Source organism: Podarcis pityusensis (assembly GCF_964106645.2).
Source record: "Podarcis pityusensis genome assembly, chromosome: 3".
In the NCBI taxonomy this organism is placed as follows: domain Eukaryota; kingdom Metazoa; phylum Chordata; class Lepidosauria; order Squamata; family Lacertidae; genus Podarcis; species Podarcis pityusensis.
Window position 1 is genome coordinate 122,898,766 of NC_138026.1, and position 21,675 is coordinate 122,920,440.

The following is a 21,675-nucleotide window of genomic DNA, read 5'->3' on the forward strand; positions in this document are numbered from 1 at the left end:
TACAGTGTATTTCCCTGTTTCCCAGCCAAGTTAATCACACCCTTTTGTCTTCATCTGGGTTTGTTATTTCTGGCATGGCTACCTGACTGGCACTCAGGTATCAGGATGCCAGGAATTATCCCTCAGGCAGAGGGGCTACTGAGAGGCTGAGCTCACAGGTCTAGATGAATTTATGAAGTTTGCCTAGTGAGCCAGTACAGAGATACATTTATCAGTGAATTCTTACATTTGGTATTCTACAGCAGAGGCCCTTTGAATAGATAGGAAGAAACTGTGATGAAGTGTTTTGTGGGGACAAATCACAAAATTAACAAAAGTGATTGTGCTGATTTTGGTAGTGGGCTGCATGTGCATGGTATCTGCTGGAGGGGCAACCCCCCCCCCAACCTATACATAAATTCCTGCAGCACCTTTCTCAAAGATATTGATAATTTTGGCATCCATAAAGTCTGTTGGGATCTCCTCTCTCTCCCAAATTTTTTTGATGAGCATGTGAAGTTGTTCTGTAAATTCAATCCCGCCCACTCTGAAGACTTCAGCAGGTATCCCATCAGGTCTGCTGGCTTTGTTGTTTTTCATTTGATGAATGTTGTTGTTTAGTCATTTAGTCATGTCCGCCTCTTCGTGACCCCCCTGGACCAGAGCATGCCAGGCCCTCCTGTCTTCTGCTGCCTCCCGCAGTTTGGTCAAACTCATGCTGGTAGCTTCGAGAACACTGTCCCACCATCTCGTCCTCTGTCGTCCCTTTCTGCTTGTGCCCTCCATCTTTCCCAACATCAGGGTCTTTTCCAGGAAGTCTTCTCTTCTCATGAGGTGGCCAAAGTCTTGGAGCCTCAGCTTCAGGATCTGTCCTTCCAGGGAGCACTCAGGGCTGATTTCCTTCAGAATGGAGAGGTTTGATCTTCTTGCAGTCCATGGGACTCTCCAGAGTCTCCTCCAGCACCAGAATTCAAAAGCATCCGTTCTTCGGTGATCAGCCTTCTTTGTGGTCCAGCTCTCACTTCCATACATCACTACAGGGAAAACCATGGCTTTTACTATACGGACCTTTGTTGGCAAGGTGATGTGTCTGCTTTTTAAGATGTTGTCTAGGTTTGCCATCGCCTTTCTCCCAAGAAGCAGGCATCTTTTAATTTCGTAGCTGCTGTCACCATCTGCAGTGATCATGGAGCCCAAGAAAGTAAAACCTCTCACTGCCTCCATTTCTTCCCCTTCTATTTGCCAGGAGGTGATGGGCCCAGTTGCCATGATCTTCGTTTTTTTGATGTTAAGCTTCAAACTATTTGGTGCATAGCTGTACACAACTCTCCCAGATTTGGAGATACTGCGAGCTCATCTCTAACTCGGTTTTGCAGACGCAGGAATCCCCTCCTTTGTTCCCAATGTACATCTTTGCTCCCCCATCCTCCTGATTGGCGGCCCCACATCCCGGGGCGGGGCTGGCGAGCGAAGGGGCGTTGCCCCGCCCGGCCAATAGGGAGGCTTCGATTTGCATGAGCCCCGGGAGGTGGGCGGGGCGCGGGCCGGCCAATGGCTGCCGAGTGCGCTGCCTGCCTGCGCTGGGAGAGCCGAGCCTGGGAGCAGCGGGCCGGGCTGGCAGCAGCGGCGCCCATGGGCGAGAAGCGGGTGCTGTGCGTGGGGCTGGTGTGCCTCGACATCATCAGCGTGGTGGAGAGATACCCGGCCGAGGACTCGGACACCAGGTACCCCCTGGCAGAGGTGCCCGGGCACCCACCACATGCCCCACGAAGGGGCCGGGCGCCCACCACTTTGGGTGCCAGGGCCATGCCCGCTGCATGCAACCCCTGCCCTGGGCACTCCTGGTCTCGGAGCGAGCTGGCACTCGTGCGCCCTCGCTGGCTGGGGAAAGATGCCAGGCTCCCCGCGGGCGGGCGGAGGGTCTGCCAGGATCCCGCAGGCAGGAGCCCGGGCCATGCACGCTGCATGGCACCAGGGCCCTGGGCACTCCTGGTCTCGGGGCCGAGCTGGCACTGGGGAAAGATGCCCGGCTCCCCGCGGGCGGGCGGGCGGCTGGCTCTGCCTTGGCACCCGGGAGCTGGAAGACGCCCGGCCTGGGGACGCGCCGGGTGCCAGGGGCGGGCGGGCGGTGGGCTCGCGGCTTCCCTGTCCCGGCTGAGCTGCCGGCTTGGCTCCCTTCCTTCAAGCACAGTTGGAAGGGGCCCCCGGGGGTCATCTAGTCCCGCCCGCTGCACTGCACCCGGGACAGACAGCCTTCCTTGCTTTCTTGCTTCCTCCCTGGCTGGCAGGTGCCTGTTGCAGCGATGGCAGCGCGGGGGCAACGCTTCCAACACCTGCACCGTCCTGGCCCTGCTGGGCGCCCCCTGCGCCTTCATGGGCTCCCTGGCGCCCGGCCACGCCGCAGAGTAAGTGACTGGGGGGGAGCCTTGTGGGTCTCCTTCAGGGGAGGGTGGGCGAGGCCACGGGCCCTTTGCCCAGCACCCTGGCAAAGGAGGCAGCCAGGTGTCCTTTGGACTGGGGTCAGACTAGATGACCCGCTGGGGTCCCTTTCAGCTCCGCAAATCTGTGATGGGCTCCTTGTCTTGCAGGATCCATCCTTTCTCTTCCTCCTCCTCCAGGGAAGTCAGGGGCCCCAGGGTGGAAGCCAGCCTGGCACGTGGCTCTGGCATGGGCAGGATTTGGGTGCTGGTCCCATCCTGACCCCTGACGCCCTTTCCGAGAGGGGAGGGGAGGGCTGGGGAATTTCCACTCCTCGATTTTCCCCCAGAGCCCTTTCCCTACTTTTAGTAATTCATCTTCTAACATTAATAAGTAGCATGACAAATGAATAGCCAAGTCTTACTTTAATGAGTAAGTGAAGCCATTTAAGGCTCAGCAGCTGGCAGGTGTTGGGGCAGAAGGGCAGAGTCAAAGAAGGGACCCCGAGGGTCATCTAGTCCAACCCCTGCAATGCAGGAATTTCAGCATCCATGACAGTGGAGAATATAAGGTGCTGAGTCAAACGGCAATGAAATTCAAGAAGGGCAGTCTGTGAGAATTCTGTATCAATGTCTAGGACTGACAAGTGTTGAGTAGTGGTTAGAGCAGCGCTTCTCCACCTCGGGGTCCCCAGATGTCGTTGGACTACAACTCCCATCACCCCTAGCTAGCAAGGCCAAAGCTCAGGAGTGATGGGAGTTGTAGTCCAACAACATCTGGGGACCCCCAGGTTGAGAGCCGCTGGGTTAGAGTATCAAACCGTGACCTTGGAGAGTAGGGTTCGAATCCCCACTCAGGCATGAAGGTCACTGGGTGACCTTGAGCCAGCTTAACCTACCTCACTGTTATGAGCAGTGCTTTTTTCCTAAAAAAAAATAAAATAGGGGTACTCTCATTCTCCTGCTCATATTGAAATCCTGCCACTTAATGAGGCCAAACTTAGATCCACAAAATATTTAGTGGTATGCGTCCCCCCCAGATAAAAAGCACTGGTTATGAGGATGAAATGGGGGGAAGGAGAACCGTGGGGAACAACTTGAGGTCCTCTGGAGAGAAAGGTGGCGTAAATATGGTGAGCCCAGCAGTGGCCCCTTTCCAGCAGCAGAATCATCCTGCAACTGTATCTGGGCCTTCAGGGGAGAGGACCCTTTTGTGCATGGACAGAGATGCTCCGTTCGCTTGGCAAGGAAAGGCTGGTTGCGTTAGCAGCAACTGCTTCTGTGTAAATGGTCACTCTGTTTACCTGAGGTCAAATGTGGTCACTCCATTCAGGTGTCCCAGGCATGTCCAACTTTCAACAGACTGAGATCTACTAAAAACTGGCAGTAATCTGCCAAAGTTGTTGAGCTTTTTTTGGGAAGTCAAAATTCTAGAGCTTTTTTTGGGGGGGGGTCCCACAATCTACCACAGATACCTGCCAGTAGATCATAGAATCATAGAATCATAGAATCATAGAGTTGGAAGAGACCACAAGGGCCATCGAGTCCAACCCCCTGCCAAGCAGGAAACACCATCAGAGCACTCCTGACATATGGTTGTCAAGCCTCTGCTTAAAGACCTCCAAAGAAGGAGACTCCACCACACTCCTTGGCAGCAAATTCCACTGTCAAACAGCTCTTACTGTCAGGAAGTTCTTCCTAATGTTTAGGTGGAATCTTCTTTCTTGTAGTTTGGATCCATTGCTCCATGTCCGCTTCTCTGGAGCAGCAGAAAACAACCGTTCTCCCTCCCCTATGTGACATCCTTTTATATATTTGAACATGGCTATCATATCACCCCTTAACCTCCTCTTCTCCAGGCTAAACATGCCCAGCTCCCTTAGCCGTTCCTCATAAGGCATCGTTTCCAGGCCTTTGACCATTTTGGTTGCCCTCCTCTGGACACGTTCCAGTTTGTCAGTGTCCTTCTTGAACTGTGGTGCCCAGAACTGGACACAGTACTCCAGGTGAGGTCTGACCAGAGCAGAATACAGTGGCACTATTACTTCCCTTGATCTAGATGCTATACTCCTATTGATGCAGCCCAGAATTGCATTGGCTTTTTTAGATACATTACTGTATTTTTTAATATTTTGTTGGAAGCCGCTCAGAGTGGCTGGGGAAGCCCAGCCAGATGGGCAGGGTATAAATAATTTTTTTATTATTATTATCTACCTGTTGGACATCCCTGATGTCTGCAAATCGGACCTCACACCTTGCCATTTTTTCCACACCTGGGCGTGAACACACCTGCATCAGACACAGTGGGCTCTTGCCACAAAAGCTTTATCCACAATAAAATTTGTTCCAACGGCATAGTTTATCCCCCTGCACGTTTATTTGGAAGTAAGTCAAATTGTATTTTATTAGGGTTACTCCCAAGTAAAAGGCAGCCTGAGCTTCTGTCTGCTTCCTCGGTTGTTTTCTTCACTTGCCAGGCCTCAAAGAATTGTAGAGTGGAAGGGACCCCCAACGGTCATCCAAACCCCCTTCGATTTCAGCTACTTTCGACAATTAGAAGTACTTTTAAGATACTTATATAGTACCGAGATTTTTACAGCATGTGAAGTTAGCACTACATACTTGTGAGTTTTCTTTACGAAATATGTGTCAGCTGTACATGCTGGAATCAGATCTCTTTAGATTCAGGGGGACAGAAAGTTTCTCAAATCAAAACATGCCAGAAAAAAACCCCATTGTGATTTCTGATCCCACCATCCATTGCTGGTTTTGAGGAGCAGGGTCAGATCCTGGTGCTGTGCTGGGCGGGTGAGGGAGAGGCACAGACCCCCAGAGGACTCCAGGGCCTGCAGTTTTCTTCCAGGCAGTGGCTGGATTTCCCCAAGAAGTTAGTCGGCAGAATTCAGCTCTGAGAACCAGTTTGAATGGTAGGACTCCAGTCTGCAAAATGGGGAGAGAATCAGCCTGGGAGAAGGAGGCCTCATCCTATTCCAGGGGGTTGGACTAGATGTCCCCTTGGGTCCCTTCCAGCTCTACAATTTTGTGATTCTATGAGATGTGGCAGATGTGGTTATTTAAGAAAGGATCCGTTAAGAGTCCTGGGACTCTGCTCTGGGTATGTGAAATATAAAGGCCCACACACCTTCCCTGGTCCTTCTGAGCATGTGCAGAGTTCCTTTAGTCACCACACAGCTGGATTAAAGAGCAAGGGGCAGCTGCTTTCCAGCAGTAGAACATCACCCAAGAATCACAAGCCCAGACACCTCTTGCATTGAGAAGCTGAATGTAAGTATTTGGGTCTTGCAGATCTTGAGAAATCCCTCTGTCGCTGCCTGCTTGGACCCAGATTTTTATGGGAAGGTGAAGACAAAGGCTTTGCCCCCATGTACCTGCAGGAATCCTCACCCAATTCCCACCTTCTCTGTGAGACACTTCTGCTCCCCAAGCAGAGATTTTGCACTCCGGGCTCAGAGTGGATTTGGGGCCCTCTTTCATGGACGCAGGTGGTGCTGTGGGTTAAACCACTGAGCCTAGGACTTGCCGATCAGGAGGTCGGCGGTTCGAATCCGCGCGACGGGGTGAGCTCCCGTTGCTCAGTCCCAGCTCCTGCCCACCTAGCAGTTTGAAAGCACGTCAAAGTGCAAGTAGATAAATAAGTACTGCTGTGGTGGGAAGGTGAACGGCATTTCCATGCGCTGCTCTGGTTCGGCTAGTAAAGTGAGATGAGCGCCGCAACCCCAGACCTAATGGTCAGGGGTCCCTTTACCTTTACCTTCATGGTCCAATGGTGCCTGCAGCTCCTAGCACTCTCTATCATGGGTAGGCAAACTAAGGCCTGGGGGTGGATCTGGCCCAATTGCCTTCTAAATCCAGCCCACAGACAGTCTGGGAATCAGCGTGTTTTTACATAAGCAGAATGTGCCCTTTTATTTAAAACGCATCTCTGGGTCCTTAATAATAAATAATAATAATAAATTTTATTTATACCCCGCCCTCCCCGGCCAGAGCTGGGCTCAGGGCGGCTAACACCAATAAAATCACAGTAAAAACATAATAGGGGGGAAAAAGAGGGGGGGAAACCAATTTAAAATACAGGTTAAAATGCAATTTAAAATGCAGCCTCATTTTAAAAGTAGCCCATAGATCAAGACCATAAGGGGAGGGAAACATCAGGGTCAGACCGAGTCCAAACCAAAGGCTAGGTGGAACAGCTCTGTCTTGCAGGCCCTGCGGAAAGATGTCAAGTCCCGCAGGGCCCTGTGACAGAGCGTTCCACCACGTCGGGGCCAGTACTGAAAAGGCCCTGGCCCTAGTTAAGACCAATCTAACCTCCTTGAGGCTTGGGACCTCTAAAGTCCTTAAGGTCCTCCATGGGGCATACCAGGAGAGGCGGTCCCGTAGGTACAAGGGTCCTAGGTCATATAGGGCTTTAAAGGTCAAAACCAGCACCTTAAACCTGACCCTAGACTCCACCGGGAGCCAGTGCAGTTGGTAAAGCACTGGGTGAATGTGATCCCATGGCAGAGACCCCATAAGGAGCCTCGCTGCAGCATTCTGCACCCGCTGGAGTTTGTGGGTCAGCTTCAAGGGCAGCCCCACATAGAGTGAGTTACAGTAGTCAAGCCTGGAGGTGCCTGTCGCGTGGATCACTGCGGCCAGATGGGGTGAGAAAGGGGGTCTCCAGCCCCTCTCGCCCTCCCCACCCCTAAGGGGGCTCCTCTTCTTTGCCCACCCAGCTTCGTCCGTGAGGATTTCCAGCGCTACGAGGTGGATCTTGCCCACGTGGTGCCGCGCCCGGCGTGCGCCCTGCCCACCTCCATGGTGATCAGCAACTCCACGACGGGCACCCGGACCATCCTGCACGCTGCGAGGTGCTTAGGGTGAGGGGTCCCCCCCCCCGGGCCACAGCCTCTAACCTCCTCTTTCTCTCCCCTCCGCTGCCCCCAAGATTCATCCTCTCCGACTTCCGCCGCTACAACGTGGATGTCTCTCACCTGGTGAGGCAAAGCCGGGGGGAGATGCCCTGCGCCATCTGTCTCGTCAACTGCCACAACGGCTCTCGGACGGTCACTCTCTATGACATGTAAGGCCAGGCGGGCAGCTGCTGCCCCCGCTCGCCAACTCCCCACCCTGCCACTGGGTGGCGCCACAGGGCTCCCTCTATTTATTATTGCCGACTAATATTTATTGAATTTGCATCGCACCCTTTGCCCAAAGACCTCAGGGCGGTTCGGGGCATAAAGATATAAGATGGGGGGGGGTACGAAATACATAAGCAAAACAATAACCTTGCCAGCTGCCACAGGGCAGACATGCTGTCAATCATCCCGGGGGGGGGCGGGCATTGACCCAGCTTTCTCTAGAAACGGTCCCAACCCTTTTATCAATTAGGAAAAATTCATATGGTGCTTAGTTTTGTAAACCGCTTTGAGGTTGCCATTTTTACAATCCAGCAGTGGATGCTCGGGTTGCGAACGTGATCCGCGCGGGGTGCATGTTTGCAACCTGCAGCGTTCACAGTCCACAGCAGTGCACCTGCGCATGCACGGGTTTGCGATTCAGTGTTTCTGCGCATGTGCAAAGTGTGATTTAGTGCTTCTGCGCATGCACAACCGGTCAAACCCGGAAGTAACCCGTTCCAGTACTTCCGGGTGGGTGGCACTGCGGGTTAAACCACAGAGCCTAGGGCTTGCCGATCAGAAGGTCAGCGGTTCGAATCCCTTTGACGGGGTGAGCTCCTGTTGTTCGGTCCCAGCTCCTGCCAACCTAGCAGTTCAAAAGCACGTCAAAGTGGAAGGAGATAAATAGGTCCCGCTCCGGCGGGAAGGTAAACGGCATTTCCGTGCGCTGCTCTGGTTCGCCAGAAGCGGCTTCGTCATGCTGGCCACATGACCTGGAAGCTGTACGCTGTACGCTGGCTCCCTCGGCTAATAAAGCGAGATGAGCGTCGCAACCCCAGAGTCGGCCACGACTGGACCTAATGGTCAGGGGTCCCTTTACCTTTACCTAACCCAAAAAAACGCAGCCTGAAGCATCTGTAACCCGAGGTATGACTGTACCGTATTTTTCCATGTATAAGACTAGTTTTTTCCCCTAAAAAATAATGTCAAAAATTAGAGGGCGTTTTATACACGGATGCATCTCCCCCCATTTTCTTAAATCTGAGCCCCCCAAAATAAGGGGCATCTTATACAGGGGGGCATCTTATAGACGGAAAAATACAGTAAATGAGAAATAAATTGTCAAGAGTGCGTGAGCAAGGTCTGCGTGAGAGCAAAGGGGCAGCTCAATGTCACCTTCTCTCTTTCTGCCCCCTCCCCCTTCTTATTCCTAATATTAATCATTAATCTTGGACTATTAACGTGCAAAGTGCATTTGATCATTAATAGTAGAAAGGTTACTTCCCTCCACTTTTCCCCCTAGCAGGCCTTTTCTTGAGCTTTTAACAGCTGCTACACAAGCAAAAGGAGCTCAGTTTTGCAAGCCGATCTGCTCGGGTGCAAAGCTGCAGTGGCTGAATTTCTGCTTGCCCCACAGTTCCCAAAGGCAAGCTGCCCAGCCCCCCCCCAGCCCCCTTGCTCAAATCCTCTCTTCCCATTTTACAGACTGGAAGCACTGAGGCCGAGAGGCCTCTGAGGAAGTCGGCGGCTGAGCTGCCAAGACCTCCAGCTTCCCTCTCACCGACTTTACTTATTTTAAAACTACTTTTAAAAAATGAACCAGTTACAGTCGGGGGGGGGAGTATTTGACCCCCGCTAAATTTGCCCATTTGCCCTCTGACGAGGAAATGACTAGTACATAATTTTAACGGTAGGTTTATTGTAGCTGTGAGAGACAGAATAACTACAGGAAAACTGGACATAGGAAAAGTAAATAAAATGGTCTAAAACCCTCCCCTGTCCCCCTTTACCCCCCCCCCAAAATACACATCAAAGTGATCATAAATGGAACTTCATTTAATTCCGATCCCTTGAGCCACACCTGTGGCCAAGCGGCCTGAGGCTTCTCTGCACCCTCTGGCTTACGGCCCGGTTCAGAGGGTAGCGGTTTGCTTGAGAAGCCTGAGCCATAGCTGTCCACGTTTCCCTTCCTTTAAGGGAAATTCCCTTATTCCAAATAGGATTCCTTGCAAGAAAAGGGAAAAGTTGACAGCTATGGCCTGAAATATAGGGACGTGGGTGGCGCTGTGGGTTAAACCACAGAGCCTAGGGCTTGCCGATCAGAAGGTCAGAGGTTCGAATCCCCGCGACGAGGTGAGCTTCCGTTGCTCGGTCCCTGCTCCTGCCAACCTAGCAGTTCAAAAGCATGAAGTGCAAGTAGATAAATAGGTACCGCTCCGGCGGGAAGGTAAACAGCGTTTCCGTGCGCTGCTCTGGTTCGCCAGAAGCGGCTTAGTCCTGCTGGCCACATGACCCGGAAGCTGTACGCTGGCTCCCTCGGCCAATAAAGCCAGATGAGCGTCACAACCCCAGAGTCGGCCATGACTGGACCTAATGGTCAGGGGTCCCTTTACCTTTACCTTTATGGCCTGAATTGGAGTTGAAATGCCCCCCCCCCCGCATTCCCTGAGTGGCGCCACCCAGTGGGAGAAGAGGGGAAAGCACAGCCATGCTTGCCCAATAATTCTCGGCAGATTCACCTGATAATTCAGCCCAGATGCAGCAGCCAATCATCTCCCTCAATCCGTCCCTGATCTGCCTTCCTGGTCATTGCCTGGTCTGGAGGAGGGAGCAAATGGGGGCTCTTAGGGGCAGGTGGGGGCAGAGGAAGGCGGGGGGGGTTTCCCTCCTCTTGCTTTTTGGAAAGCGGGGTCTGGTGTTGGGAGGGGGCAGTGACTGTTTTGGGGAGAGAAGAGGGCTGGGGAGGGGTCCCTCCTTCTGCCCCCTGGGACCCCCTCCCCAGATGGAGACATCTGCTGGACTTGATCCTTGCCCCCTCTCAGCCAGGGGGAGAAATGGCAGCTGAGCCCTGGATGGGGTTCTGGCCGGCCTTTGCTCAGGGGGCAGGATCCGCTGCTCTGTTAATCATTGAGAAAGTTCCTCTTAGAGGCTACAGGTCAGGGGGCTTGGAGCCAAGCGTTAACCCTTTGCAGTAGGTGCCTCTCCACCCACAGCGCCCCCCCCCCCCCCAGTTTTCAGTGCAAGGGACTCATGGAGCAAAGAGTTCAGAATGTGGGAAGCATCTGGCTGCAGCAGCCAGACGGATCAGGCCCAAGGAAAGTGCTCCTCCAGGGACCTCCCGGATCCCCCAACAGGAAGCCTGCTGGGGGGGACGACACACACAGTCCTTCCCTGCTGGGATCTTGTGGCAGGAAGGATTTTCTGATGTATGACCGCGGAACAGACTCCCTCCCAAGGTGCTCTGGCAGCCATCTGTCGGGGGATCCTTGAGCTGTGATTCCTGCATTGCAGGGGGCTGGACTAGATGGCCCCTGGAGGTCCCTTCCAACTGGGCAGTTCTGTGACTCTGCAGTCACTTGTAGCTCTTGACCTTCACGTTGTTGGCCTGCTCCCCTTTTGAAGTTGGTGGCCGTCACTGCCTCTACAGGAGAGGAAGAAGAACGTCTCTCTCCCTCCCATCTCCTCCCTGCTCTTTGGTCAACCTCTGTGGTGTCCCCATAGCCCTCCTTGCTCACCTCAAATTCATGGAGGAGGCAGGGATGCTTCTGAAGACCAGATGCTGGGAACTGTAGGCAGGGAGAGTGTTGATCCTGCTTGCCGGTTTCCCGCAAGGGTCCGGTCAGCCACTGTCAGAACAGGATCCCGGACCAGATGGGCCTCTGGCCTGATCCTGCAGGCTTTTATTAGGTTCTTATGATGATGCTCCTTCTGGTTATCCAAATGTGAGGGTTTCGGCCACAATCGCAGAACTGTCGTGTTCAAAGGGCCATCCGACTCACCCCCTGCAATACAGGAACCGCAGGCTCAGAGGCAGCCCATGAATAATGTTGAGTCCAGCTCTTTGGGACTGTGCAGATCGAAGCCAGCACCTTGCCTGGGTCCCAGCATACAGTGGTACCTTGGTTCTCAAACTTAATCCATTCCAGAAATCTATTCCAAAACCAAAGCGTTCCAAAACCAAGGCGCGCTTTCCCATAGAAGGTAATGCAAAGCGGATTAATCCGTTCCAGACTTTTGAAAACAACCCCTAAAACAGCAATTTAACATGAATTTTGCTATCTAACCAAGATAATTGATCCATAAAATGAAAGCAATAATCAATGTACTGTACTATAAAATAAATAAGACCGTATTGTAGATGATTAAAATTAAAATTATTTTTTTCCCTCACCTGCACTGATGATAGTCATTGCTTGCTTTTATCCATTTCCGCAGTCACACAATCAATCAATCAGTAGCTGAACTGGGTTCCATACAGTCACAAAAACAAATTAACCGGAAAAACCTCAAAAGCAAAAACACAAAATAAATGGCAAAAACAAAAGTGCCAAACTTAATCCGAAGTCTGTTTGACTTCCGAAATGTTCGAAAACCAAGGCGCAGCTTCTGATTGGTGCAGGCGCCCCAGAAACAATAGCCGACATCTGTATCAGACGTTTGGCTTCCAAAAAACATTTGAAAGCCAGAACGCTTGCTTCCGGGTTTTCGGTGTTTGGGAACCGAGGCACTACTGTACATAGAAGGGGATCAAAGTGGACATACCTCTTTGCAAGATCAGACTTGCATCCAAGACATAGATGGACCCTCCGTGTTTTTGAGGCAGTGGGCTTCTTGATAGGACCCTGGGGGGGGAGAGAAGAGGGGCTGACTGTTGCCTTGATGCCCCCTCCTCACATACTTTGCGGGGCACCTGGGGGCCCATAGGGAGGGGGTGTCTGGCTGCATGGATCCCAGCAGTTGGGTCTGGCTTGTGCTACAGTGGGAGGCCAAGACAACAAGACCTTGCTTTGTGCTTTTCAATCAATGACCAGATCAGGGTTGTTCAAATGAATAATCTCGGGTGGGAGAGGAGGCTGTGAAGGCATTGCATCTCATAGACCTTTGTAAACCCCCCCCCATCCCACCCTTCCGCCTTCTCCCCGCCACCCCCAACCAGCAACCTGCCGGACGTGACGGCTGCTGACTTTGAGCAGGTCAACCTGTCTCAATACAAGTGGATCCACTGGGAGGTGAGTGAAGGAAGCCCTTGCTGGGGAGATTGGGGGGGGGGCAAGAGGGAGGAAGGGTCTTCCTGAGTTGCAGGTGCCACAAGGGGTTGCCATCAGCAGGAAATGAAGACGGAAAAGTATAGGTGAAAGACCTACATTGGCTCCCAGGACATTTCCGAGCACAATTCAAAGTGTTGGTGCTGACCTTTAAAGCCCTAAACGGCCTCAAAGGCCCAGTAGACCTGAAGGAGCATCTCCACCCCGGACACCTGGGTCCAGCTCCGAGGGCCTTCTGGCAGTTCCATCCCTGCGAGAAGTGAGGTTACAGGGAACCAGGCAGAGGGCCTTCTTGGTGGTGGCGCCCGCCCTGTGGAACACCCTCCCATCAGATGTCAAAGAGAACAACAACTACCAGACTTTTAGAAGACATCTGAAGGCAGCCCTGTTTAGGGAAGCTTTTAATGTTTAACAGACCATTGTATTTTAATACTCTGTGGGAAGCCGGCCAGAGTGGCTGGGGAAGCCCAGCCAGATGGGCAGGGTATAAATAATAAATTATTATGATTATGATTATTACAGGTGGCCATTGATAAGTTTTCAACACTGGCCATTCGCACACAGAAACAGCTTTTGGGAACAAGACTTCCTGTGAGGCAGTCAACACATGCAATGGTTTTGAAAACAAGGCCGCTCACTCTGCAGGCGACAGGGCCAAACCTCTTTGCGAAAGGGGCTTCGTGTCGCGTTTGCAGGGCCTTGATTCAGAGATGGCCCCCTTTAAAGTCTGTTGTTACTGGATCTTAGAGTCGTGGGGTTACTGGGAGGGAGGCACGAAGAGTCAAGGAGGGGCTCCATGGCGCTGGAGCTATTCATGACCTATCAGACTTCATTGGCATCACTGGATCAAGTTTATCACTTTTGTCGAGTTAATTAAACTAACTAGTTTTTAATTGGATTTTGAATAAATGTGCAATCATTCCAGTTTTGAATTTTATTGGGTTTTCCTCCTCTGTGTGCACGCTGAATAATGCTTTTTATAGGGTAGAGGTCGTTGGGAGGGACTTTATGGAACCAAGGGGGCAGAGGCCCAGGAAAATTTGGGAGCCACTGCCTATAAGTCACTGCCCTTGAGGATGCCAGCTGTTGGCCATTAACCCTCTGGTGCCCGGAGGGGTGGCATTTCCAGGCAGTCTTCATGGGCAGCCCCACGGAGAGGGCATTGCAGTAATCTAGAGCTCAGCAGAGCATGAATGCCAGGACTGCCGTGGCCACAACCTTCTGGCTGTGGGTGCAGCTGTCCTGGCCACGGAAGCTCCCTGGGATGTCAGGGTGAGTTCCTGCCTCCCTCTGAGACCCACCTTCTCCCAACCCCAGGGCAGGAATGCCTCTGAGCAGGTGAAGATGATCCAGCGCGTGGAGGCGTATAACAGGACCTGCCCGCCGTCCGACCGAGTGACCACGTCCGTGGAAGTGGAGAAGACGCGGCCAGAGATATACCAGCTCTTTGGCTACGGAGACGTGGTAGGAAAGCCTCTGTCTGGGGGAGAAGCCAGGATGATGGGGCAGAAACGAGACGCTAATCTTTATTGTCATTGTCCCGTACAGAACAAGAAAATTGAAAAATCTACGTAAGACATTCAAAAACCAACACGCCTGCTATCCCAGCCTGGTTAGCCCCCTAAAAACTCTGAATTAAATACAATATACTCCCATAGAGACTACCTTACACTGCGTTTAACACCAAAATCGCATTTGAGTAGAAACTGTTTCTCAGGCAGGTCTTTATAACCCTGGAGCTTCTTCCAGAAGGCAGAAGCTGAAAGAGATCATTTCCAGGGTGCGCACTATCCTGCGCTATCTCTGCAGCTTTCTTATGGCACCTGGAAGTGTAGATTTGATCCAAGGTGGGAAGAGGGCACCCAATTATTCTCTCCGCAGTATTGACAACCCTGGACAGCATTGTTTTTTCCCTGGCCGTGCAGCTCCCAAACCACACACACAGACCACAAACAGCCCCCTGACTTCGGAGCAGGAGCCCTCATTCAGGGTCAGGGCTTGGCTGCCCCTCCCTGGCGCTGCCCAGCGTTGCCCGGGTCCTTTGCCCCACAGCCTCCTCTGCACAAGGGGGAAAGCCTCTGAGCACAGCAGCTGCTGCTTCTGACTCTGGCACGGAAGAGGCCTTTGGCTGAGGAAGAGGCCTTTGCGCGGCTCCGAAGAGCCACAGGCTGGACCAGGCAGACCTCCTCGTCCTGGGGGCAGGATCCTCCATACTCAGAACGTCCTCCTTACATGGAACGGACTCCCTTGGAGATTTAAAAGATGGATGGACATCTGCCAGGGATTCTTCAGTTGTGGTTCCTGCATGGCTGGGGGTTGGGCTTGTTAAAGTTTGTGGGTCGTAAATCCTTTGACCCAGTGGGCATAGCTGTCAACCGTCCCTTATTTGGCAGGAAAGTCCCTTATCCCAGCACCGTGTCCTGCTGCTGTCCCTTACTGATGATGTCCCTTAAATTTCCCGGGTTTCAAAGGAAGCAGCTCCTCTCCCTCCCTCCCTCCCTGCTGGCCAGGGAGGAGGGAGGCTCCAACTGGGTTGCTTGGCTGCGTTGCTCACCCAATAAGGAGTCTAAGAACGACTGGGGGGTGGAGCTTGCATGCCTTGTGCCAATCAAATCAGCCGCTTTGCCTGGGGACTCGCCTTTGCTCAGCGCTTCCCAGCGGAGAGGTGACGGTGGTTTTCCTTGCTGCATCCCCTTTGCCGGGTTGCTGCGCTGTGGGAACCCCCGCTTGAGGCTTCCTTTGGCTGCTGGCTGGGCTTTCTGCCTTTGGCTCGGAGGGGCTCAGAAGTTGAATATACCTGTGCTCTGAAAATCCCTTAGTTTGGCTGCTGATTTTGGCTGCTGATTTTTGAGGCTGCTGGTCCCTTATTTTCAAATCTGTAAGTTGACAGCTATGCCAGGGGGTCATGCAGGAACTGTGGCTTTGTCTGTGTCTGCGTGGTGTCTTCAATAACTCATCTCGACACCAGTGCTTCTAATCGATCACTCTTTATTTTGAAGCATACAAAACAGAAAAGAAAACCTTTCTGTCTCCAACAGAACTGAAACTATCTCGCTCACATTCTCAGACAGTCTGCACTCAGAGAGAGCTCATCCCACAGGAAAATGCCCGGATTATATGGGCAGTGCACCCAGTTAATAAGAAGGCCTCCTGGGAGTGTTAACTCTCAACTGTCCAGAACCACAACAGGGCTGGATGACCCCTGGGGGTCCCTTCCAACTCTCCCGTTCTAAGTTCTGCTTGTGAAGCACTGCCTGGGCTGAGCAGCAGGAAGGCAGTGCTGCCCTGGCGGTGGAGGACTGACCTCAGAACATGAAATGAGCTCTGCTGGACCAGCATCCTGTTCGCCTCACAGTGGCCAAATGCCCCTAAGACCCCAGGAGTCTAGACTGCCTCTGGAACTGGAGCCTCTGCCTGACAAGCCTAGCTGCTGGTCAGTGGGGATCCCACCTAGTCCAGCCTCCTGTTCTCACCGTGGCCGACCAGATGCCCATTACGGGAAACCCACAAGCAGGATCTGAGCACGAGAGCAACCCTCTCCCTTGCTGCCCCTGGCATTCAGAAGCATCTCTGCATCCTGGCAAGTGGCCACTGAGAGCCCCTTTCTCCCCCATAAGTTTAGCCAATCCTCTTTTAAAGCCGTCCCGGTAGGTGGCCATCTTGTGGGAGGGAGTTCCACAGTCTAACACTGTGCTGCAGGATTGAGTCCTTTCTGCATCTTCCAACATTCATCTTCCTTGGGCGCCTGGGAATTCTAGTGTTCTGAGAGAGAGAGACCAAGAGGAGAAGGTGACTCTGGCTTCTCTTCCCCCCCTCCAGGTCTTTGTCAGCAAGGACGTAGCCAAGGCGAGGGGCTTCTACTCGGCCGCCGAAGCTGTCAAGGGGCTCCACAGATATCTGAAGCCGGGGTAGGTGGAGACTACCCAAGGAGAAGGGGGCAGGCTGGATTGCCTCTGGGTGCCCCTCAGCCCCCCTGCCCACCCTCTGGCATGGGAGGGGAACTCGTGCCAACTCCAGCATCTAGATTTAATGCGCAGCTGGCCACTGGCCCTTCGGTTCTCTGTGGGAAATGCCAAGGGGGCTGCAAAGAACTTAGGGGAGTCGCTAGAGCATGAGGCTCTTCACCTCAGGGTCGTGGGGTCAAACCCCAAGTTGGGCAAAAGGATTCCCGCCTTGCAGGGGTTGGACTAGATGACCCTCATGGTCCCTCCCAATTCTACAGTTCTACGCAACGCTCCAGAACTGCTCCTTATTCTTCCCTCCATCTTTTCTTTACAGAATGTTTTTATTTAACAAAATGTATCTACGCCGCTTGCCCTAAACCTTGAAGGCTCCCAAGTGGTTTGCAAAAAGATGATCTTAAAATGTTCATTTAAAATATCCATATCCATAAAATATCCGTAAGTCACAGGGAAGCAGGCAAGGGCCTTCTCAGTGGTGGCACCCGCCCTCCCACCAGATGTCAAAGGAAAAAACAACTACCAGACTTTTAGGAGACATCTGAAGGCAGCCCTGTTCAGGGAAGCTTTTAATGTTTGACAGACTATTGTATTTTAATATTTTGTTGGAGGCCGCCCAGAGTGGCTGGGGAAACCCAGCCAGATGGGAGGGGTATAAATAAATTATTATTATTATTATTATTATTATTATTATTAGAGCAAACATTAAAAATTAGTTACTTTTTTAAAAAAATTATAAAGCAACTTCTGACACTTGGGGTTTCTGTTTTTTCAGAGCCATCTTATTTAAAGTGGTTGTAAGTTGTTTTACGTAGTGCTTAATATGTTTTTCAACGCTGCAACCTGCCCTGGAACCTTAGGGTAAAGGGTGGATATTATTATTATTATTATTATTATTATTATTATTATTATGCAATTCTACTTGCTGAAATGACCTGTGAAGCTGGTCTGCAGGATGGGACTTCATCATCCTGGCTGCTGGGCCTTGGCGGACCCCCCCCCCAGGTTCCCCCTCCCTGGGTTGAACCAAACAGGCCCTGTTGAGCCCAGCTCCCTTGGGAGAAAGAACCAGGACTTTTGGAGGTGGGGAGGGTGTTTTGGGGGGTGCCCCCATTTTCCGTCTGCCCCCTGGGCCTCCCCCCCCAGGCACCTGCGGGGTCTCTGTCCCAAGGCTAAAGGCTCCTTCGTCTTTCTCCCCCCCCCCCCAGAGCCACCCTGGTCTGTGCCTGGGCTGAGGAGGGGGCCGACGCCATGGGACCGGACGGGGTGCTGGTTCACTCGGACGCCTTCTCCCCCGAGGTGGTGGTGGACACCTTGGGTGCTGGGGACACCTTCAACGCGGCCGTGATCCTGGCCCTCAGCAGGGGTGAGTCGCGGGGGCTTCTCTCCTCCTCCCTGTCGCCTGCATGTCCATATCTCCCCTTTGTGATCTGTTCTGCAACCTGCTCATCAGACATGGGATCTACGGAGAGATCTCCAGGGTCTGCAGTAGATCGCCATGCTCTTCGGACTGTCTGTCAGTTTTAACTATAGGAGCAACAAAAAAGCTTGCCCAAACTTGCTTCAAAATTAGGCTCTGCAAAGAAGAAAGGGGTTTTTTTTGGGGGGGGGGAGACCAGGACTGGAGTTGGGGGGAGGAAATGAGTCTCTGCTTTGCTTTGCTTTGCTTTGCTTTGCTTTTGTTTCTTATGAATTTTGCTTTGAGCTTTTCTTTGCTTTCTTACAAGTCTCTTGCTTGGCTTTGCTTTCTATGATCCGTGTGATGCAGCAGCAAGAAAAGTGAATGCTATTCTCAGCTGCACCAGCAGGTCTAGTGCCCAGATCAAGGGAATTAATAGCACCCAGTGGCGCCAACTTGGACCCCACATTATGGGTGCCCAGCGACATGTGCAACATAACGTGAGATCGTGACTTCACGTTGCAGCGCCTAGGAGCCCCAGAAGGCTTCCAAGGCCCCACAAGGCCTCAGACATAACTTCCAGTTCCTTGCGGGGCCCCAGAGGTCGTGTCGGAGGCCCTGTGGTGCGGGCGCTGAGCACCCACAAAACAATCGTAGGTGCCCAGGGCCCCCTGGAGTTGGCACCAGTGGTAGTACCACTATTCTGCCTTGGTCAGAGCCCTGTGCCCAATTCTGGGTGCCACCGTTTAAGAAGGATGTTGGCAAGCTGGGAGGTGGGCAGAGGAGGGAGACCAAGATGATCCAGGGTCTGGAAACCAAGCCTGATGAGGAACGGTTGAAGGAGCTGGGGATGTTTAGCCTGGAAATGAGGAGACTGAGAATAGATATGAGAACCATCTTCAAATATCTCAAGGGCTGTTGCATGGAAGAGGGAGCAAATTTGTTTTCTCCTGCTCTGGAGTGTAGGACTCGAACCCATGGCTTCAAGTGACAAGAAAGGAGTAAGTCGGGTGGGGCAGGTGGGGTGAGGGGGCGGAGGTGGGGGCTGGTCTGCTGCCCCGCGGGATGGGCCCAGCAGAACCCAGAATCGGGGCCCCAGGGCCCCTGGCCTTAGAGCCACGGGTGCAGATCCTTCCCTTTGCACTACACCTCTGCACAAGGAAAGCCCATGGGGAAAGGATCTGGGGGTCTTGGTGGACTCCAAGCTGAACCCGAGCCCAGAGGGTGATGCAGCAGCAAAAAAGACCAGTGCTGTTCCAGGCTGCATCTGCAGAAGTCGAGGGTCCGAGTCAAGGGAAATCAGAGTCCCACTTGATTCTGGAATATCGTGTCCAGTTCTGGGCACCACAATTTATATTGGATATTGACAAGCTGGGAGGTGGGCAGAGGAGGGAGACCAAGATGATGCGAGGTCTGGAAACCGAGCCTGATGAGGAGCAGTTGAAGGAGCTGGGGATATTTAGCCTGGAAATGAGGAGACTGAGAATAGATATGAGAACCATCTTCAACTATCTGAAGGGCTGAACCATGGAGCAAGCTTGTTTTCTGCGGCTCCAGAGAACTGAACCAATGGATTCAAATGACGGGAAAGGAGACTCCAGCTAAACTTTAGGAAGAACTTTCTGGCTGTTAGAGCCATTTGACAGTGGGGTGGAGACGTCTGAAGGTGGTGCCCCCTCCTTCATGAGAGGTTTTTCAACGGTGGGGGGGGGGGCTGCCAGACAGAATTTCTTTAGCCATGGTTCCAGCACTGCAGCAGGAACAACTAGAGGAACCTTAGGGGACCCTTTCAACTCTTCAATTCTATGATTCTCGGACTGTGAGTTCAGTTCTGGTAGCCCAAATTCCTGGGGCAGCTGAGCATGGACAGAGCATGTCCCTTCATTCTGTGCTCTGCCCCCTCCCTCCTCTGACCACAATTTTGCGCTTGGTGGATCTTTGGCTTCTTAGCAGAAAAACAAGTACCATATTTTTTGCTCTATAAGACACACCCGACTGTAAGACGCACCTAGTTTTAGAGGAGAACAAGAAAAAAAATATTCTCTCGCTCTCTGCGCAGCACCCCTTCAGCAAAGCGGGAGGAGCAATGGAAGGGGCGAAGCCAGAACAGCAAGAGGGATCGTTGCGCAGCGAAAGCAGCGATCCCTCTTGCTGTTCTGGCTTCTGGGATAGCTGCACAGCCTGCATTCGCTCCATAAGACGCACACACATTTCCCCTTACTTTTTAGGAGGGAAAAAGTGAGTCTTATACAGCGAAAAATACGGTAAATCTCGCACGCCCTGAATTCTGCCCTGGAGAGGGGTCTTGCCGGGGAGAGTTCTTGTTGCCTGAACCCCAGGGCACCTCTCTGCCTCAGAGCTCAACTGACCCCTCTCTGTCTCCCCCCCTCCAGGGAGACCCCTGGCCGAGGCAATCACCTACGGGTGTCAGGTGGCCGGACGGAAGTGCGGTGTGCATGGCTACGATGGCATCGTGTGAGCTGCAAGCAGCAAGCCATGTCTGCCCATCTTTTCTGGGGACCTTCATCAAGCCGTGGACCAAAATCACACAACCCCCCTGACTCAGCGAGGAAGAAGCGTGCTGTTTCTCTGAAAGGTCCAGAGGGGCTGGGCAACCAAAGCCGGTTCTCTGCTGTGCCCGGGCCGCCCTGTGTGTCCTGGCTGGGCCTGGATCTGGAGAGAGACTTGCCCGCGCTGCCTCTTTGCAAAGGCCGATCAATAAAATGCTTGGACCAGTGGCCTCTGTGTGGAAGCCCCACCTGTGTGGGTAGGGTGAAGGGGCAGGATGGAAAGGGCTGGCCTGCCCCAGATGTTTTATTTCTCTCTTGCATTTATATTCTGAGCTCTGGGTGGCATGCATGGGTCTCCCCCTCAATTAATCCCTGTAAAGCAGATTAGGCTAACAGTCAGGGCCAGTCGGCTTCGTGGCTTCATAGATTCGAACCTGAGTCATAACCTGACACTGCAAGCACAGTAGAGGGAGACGCACAGGCTGTGGGGGTTGCAGAAGAGGGAGCCCAAAGCAGCAAGGATGGAGCAAGGCGCGGGGGGCAGGGTTCTCTTCTGCAGCTGCAGCAACACTCAGGACCGGTTCCCCCAAGGGTGACCCACAGCAAGGGGGGAGGGAAGGAGCTCTGTCCTGCCGGGCTGGAGAAGAGATTGCATAAATCGAGAGAGCTGAGGAGGGGGGCACCAGGTCCTACGAAGAACTGCTGGTGGGTCATTTGATCTTGTGGGGCATTCCATGGCAGGGGGGCACCAGGTAGCTAATGCCAGAATCCCAATTTAAAATGACCTTAACAGATTGGAGAGCTGGGCCCAAATTATGAAATGAATTACAACAGGAACAAAAGTCAGGTTCTGCTCTTAGGCAGGAAGAACCAGGTGCACAAATATAGGATGGGGGACGCCTGGCTTACAAGTAGAACATGAGAAGAGTACGTGTGGCATCAGTACATGTGAAAAGGATTTGGGGGTCTTGGTGGACCACAAGCTGAACATGCGTCAACCATGTGATGCAGCAGCAAAAAAAGCTAATGCTATTCTAGGCTGCATCAACAGAAGTCTAGTGTCCAGGTCAAGGGAAGGAATAGTCCCTCTCTATTCTGCCTTGGTCAGACCCCCACCTAGGATCCTGCGTCCACTTCTGGACATCACAATTTGAGAAGGATGTTGACAAGCTGGAAGGTGGGCAGAGGAGGGCAGCTAAGATGATGAAGGGTCTGGAAACCAAGCCATATGAGGAACGGTTAATGA

The 21,675-nt window shown here is 52.6% G+C and overlaps 1 protein-coding gene across 4 annotated transcripts; it reads left to right on the forward strand.

The window, feature by feature from the left end:
- The first annotated feature begins 1,519 nt into the window (after window positions 1–1,519).
- On the forward strand, window positions 1,520–20,657 carry KHK (ketohexokinase). 4 transcript variants are annotated; one of them, XM_081001156.1, is made up of 8 exons: window positions 1,520–1,703; window positions 2,268–2,384; window positions 7,133–7,276; window positions 12,453–12,525; window positions 13,879–14,025; window positions 16,381–16,469; window positions 17,729–17,886; window positions 20,313–20,657. In XM_081001156.1, exons 1-8 carry the CDS (start codon window positions 1,531–1,533, stop codon window positions 20,396–20,398), a joined length of 987 nt encoding a protein of 328 aa, XP_080857282.1. In that variant the 5' UTR covers window positions 1,520–1,530; the 3' UTR covers window positions 20,399–20,657. The 4 variants fall into 4 exon arrangements, with proteins under 4 accessions (XP_080857282.1, XP_080857284.1, XP_080857283.1 ...); XM_081001158.1 differs by having other exon boundaries at window positions 1,521–1,703; window positions 7,133–7,267; XM_081001157.1 differs by lacking the exon at window positions 7,133–7,276 and adding an exon at window positions 7,345–7,479 and having other exon boundaries at window positions 1,522–1,703.
- The last annotated feature ends 1,018 nt before the right edge of the window (window positions 20,658–21,675 follow it).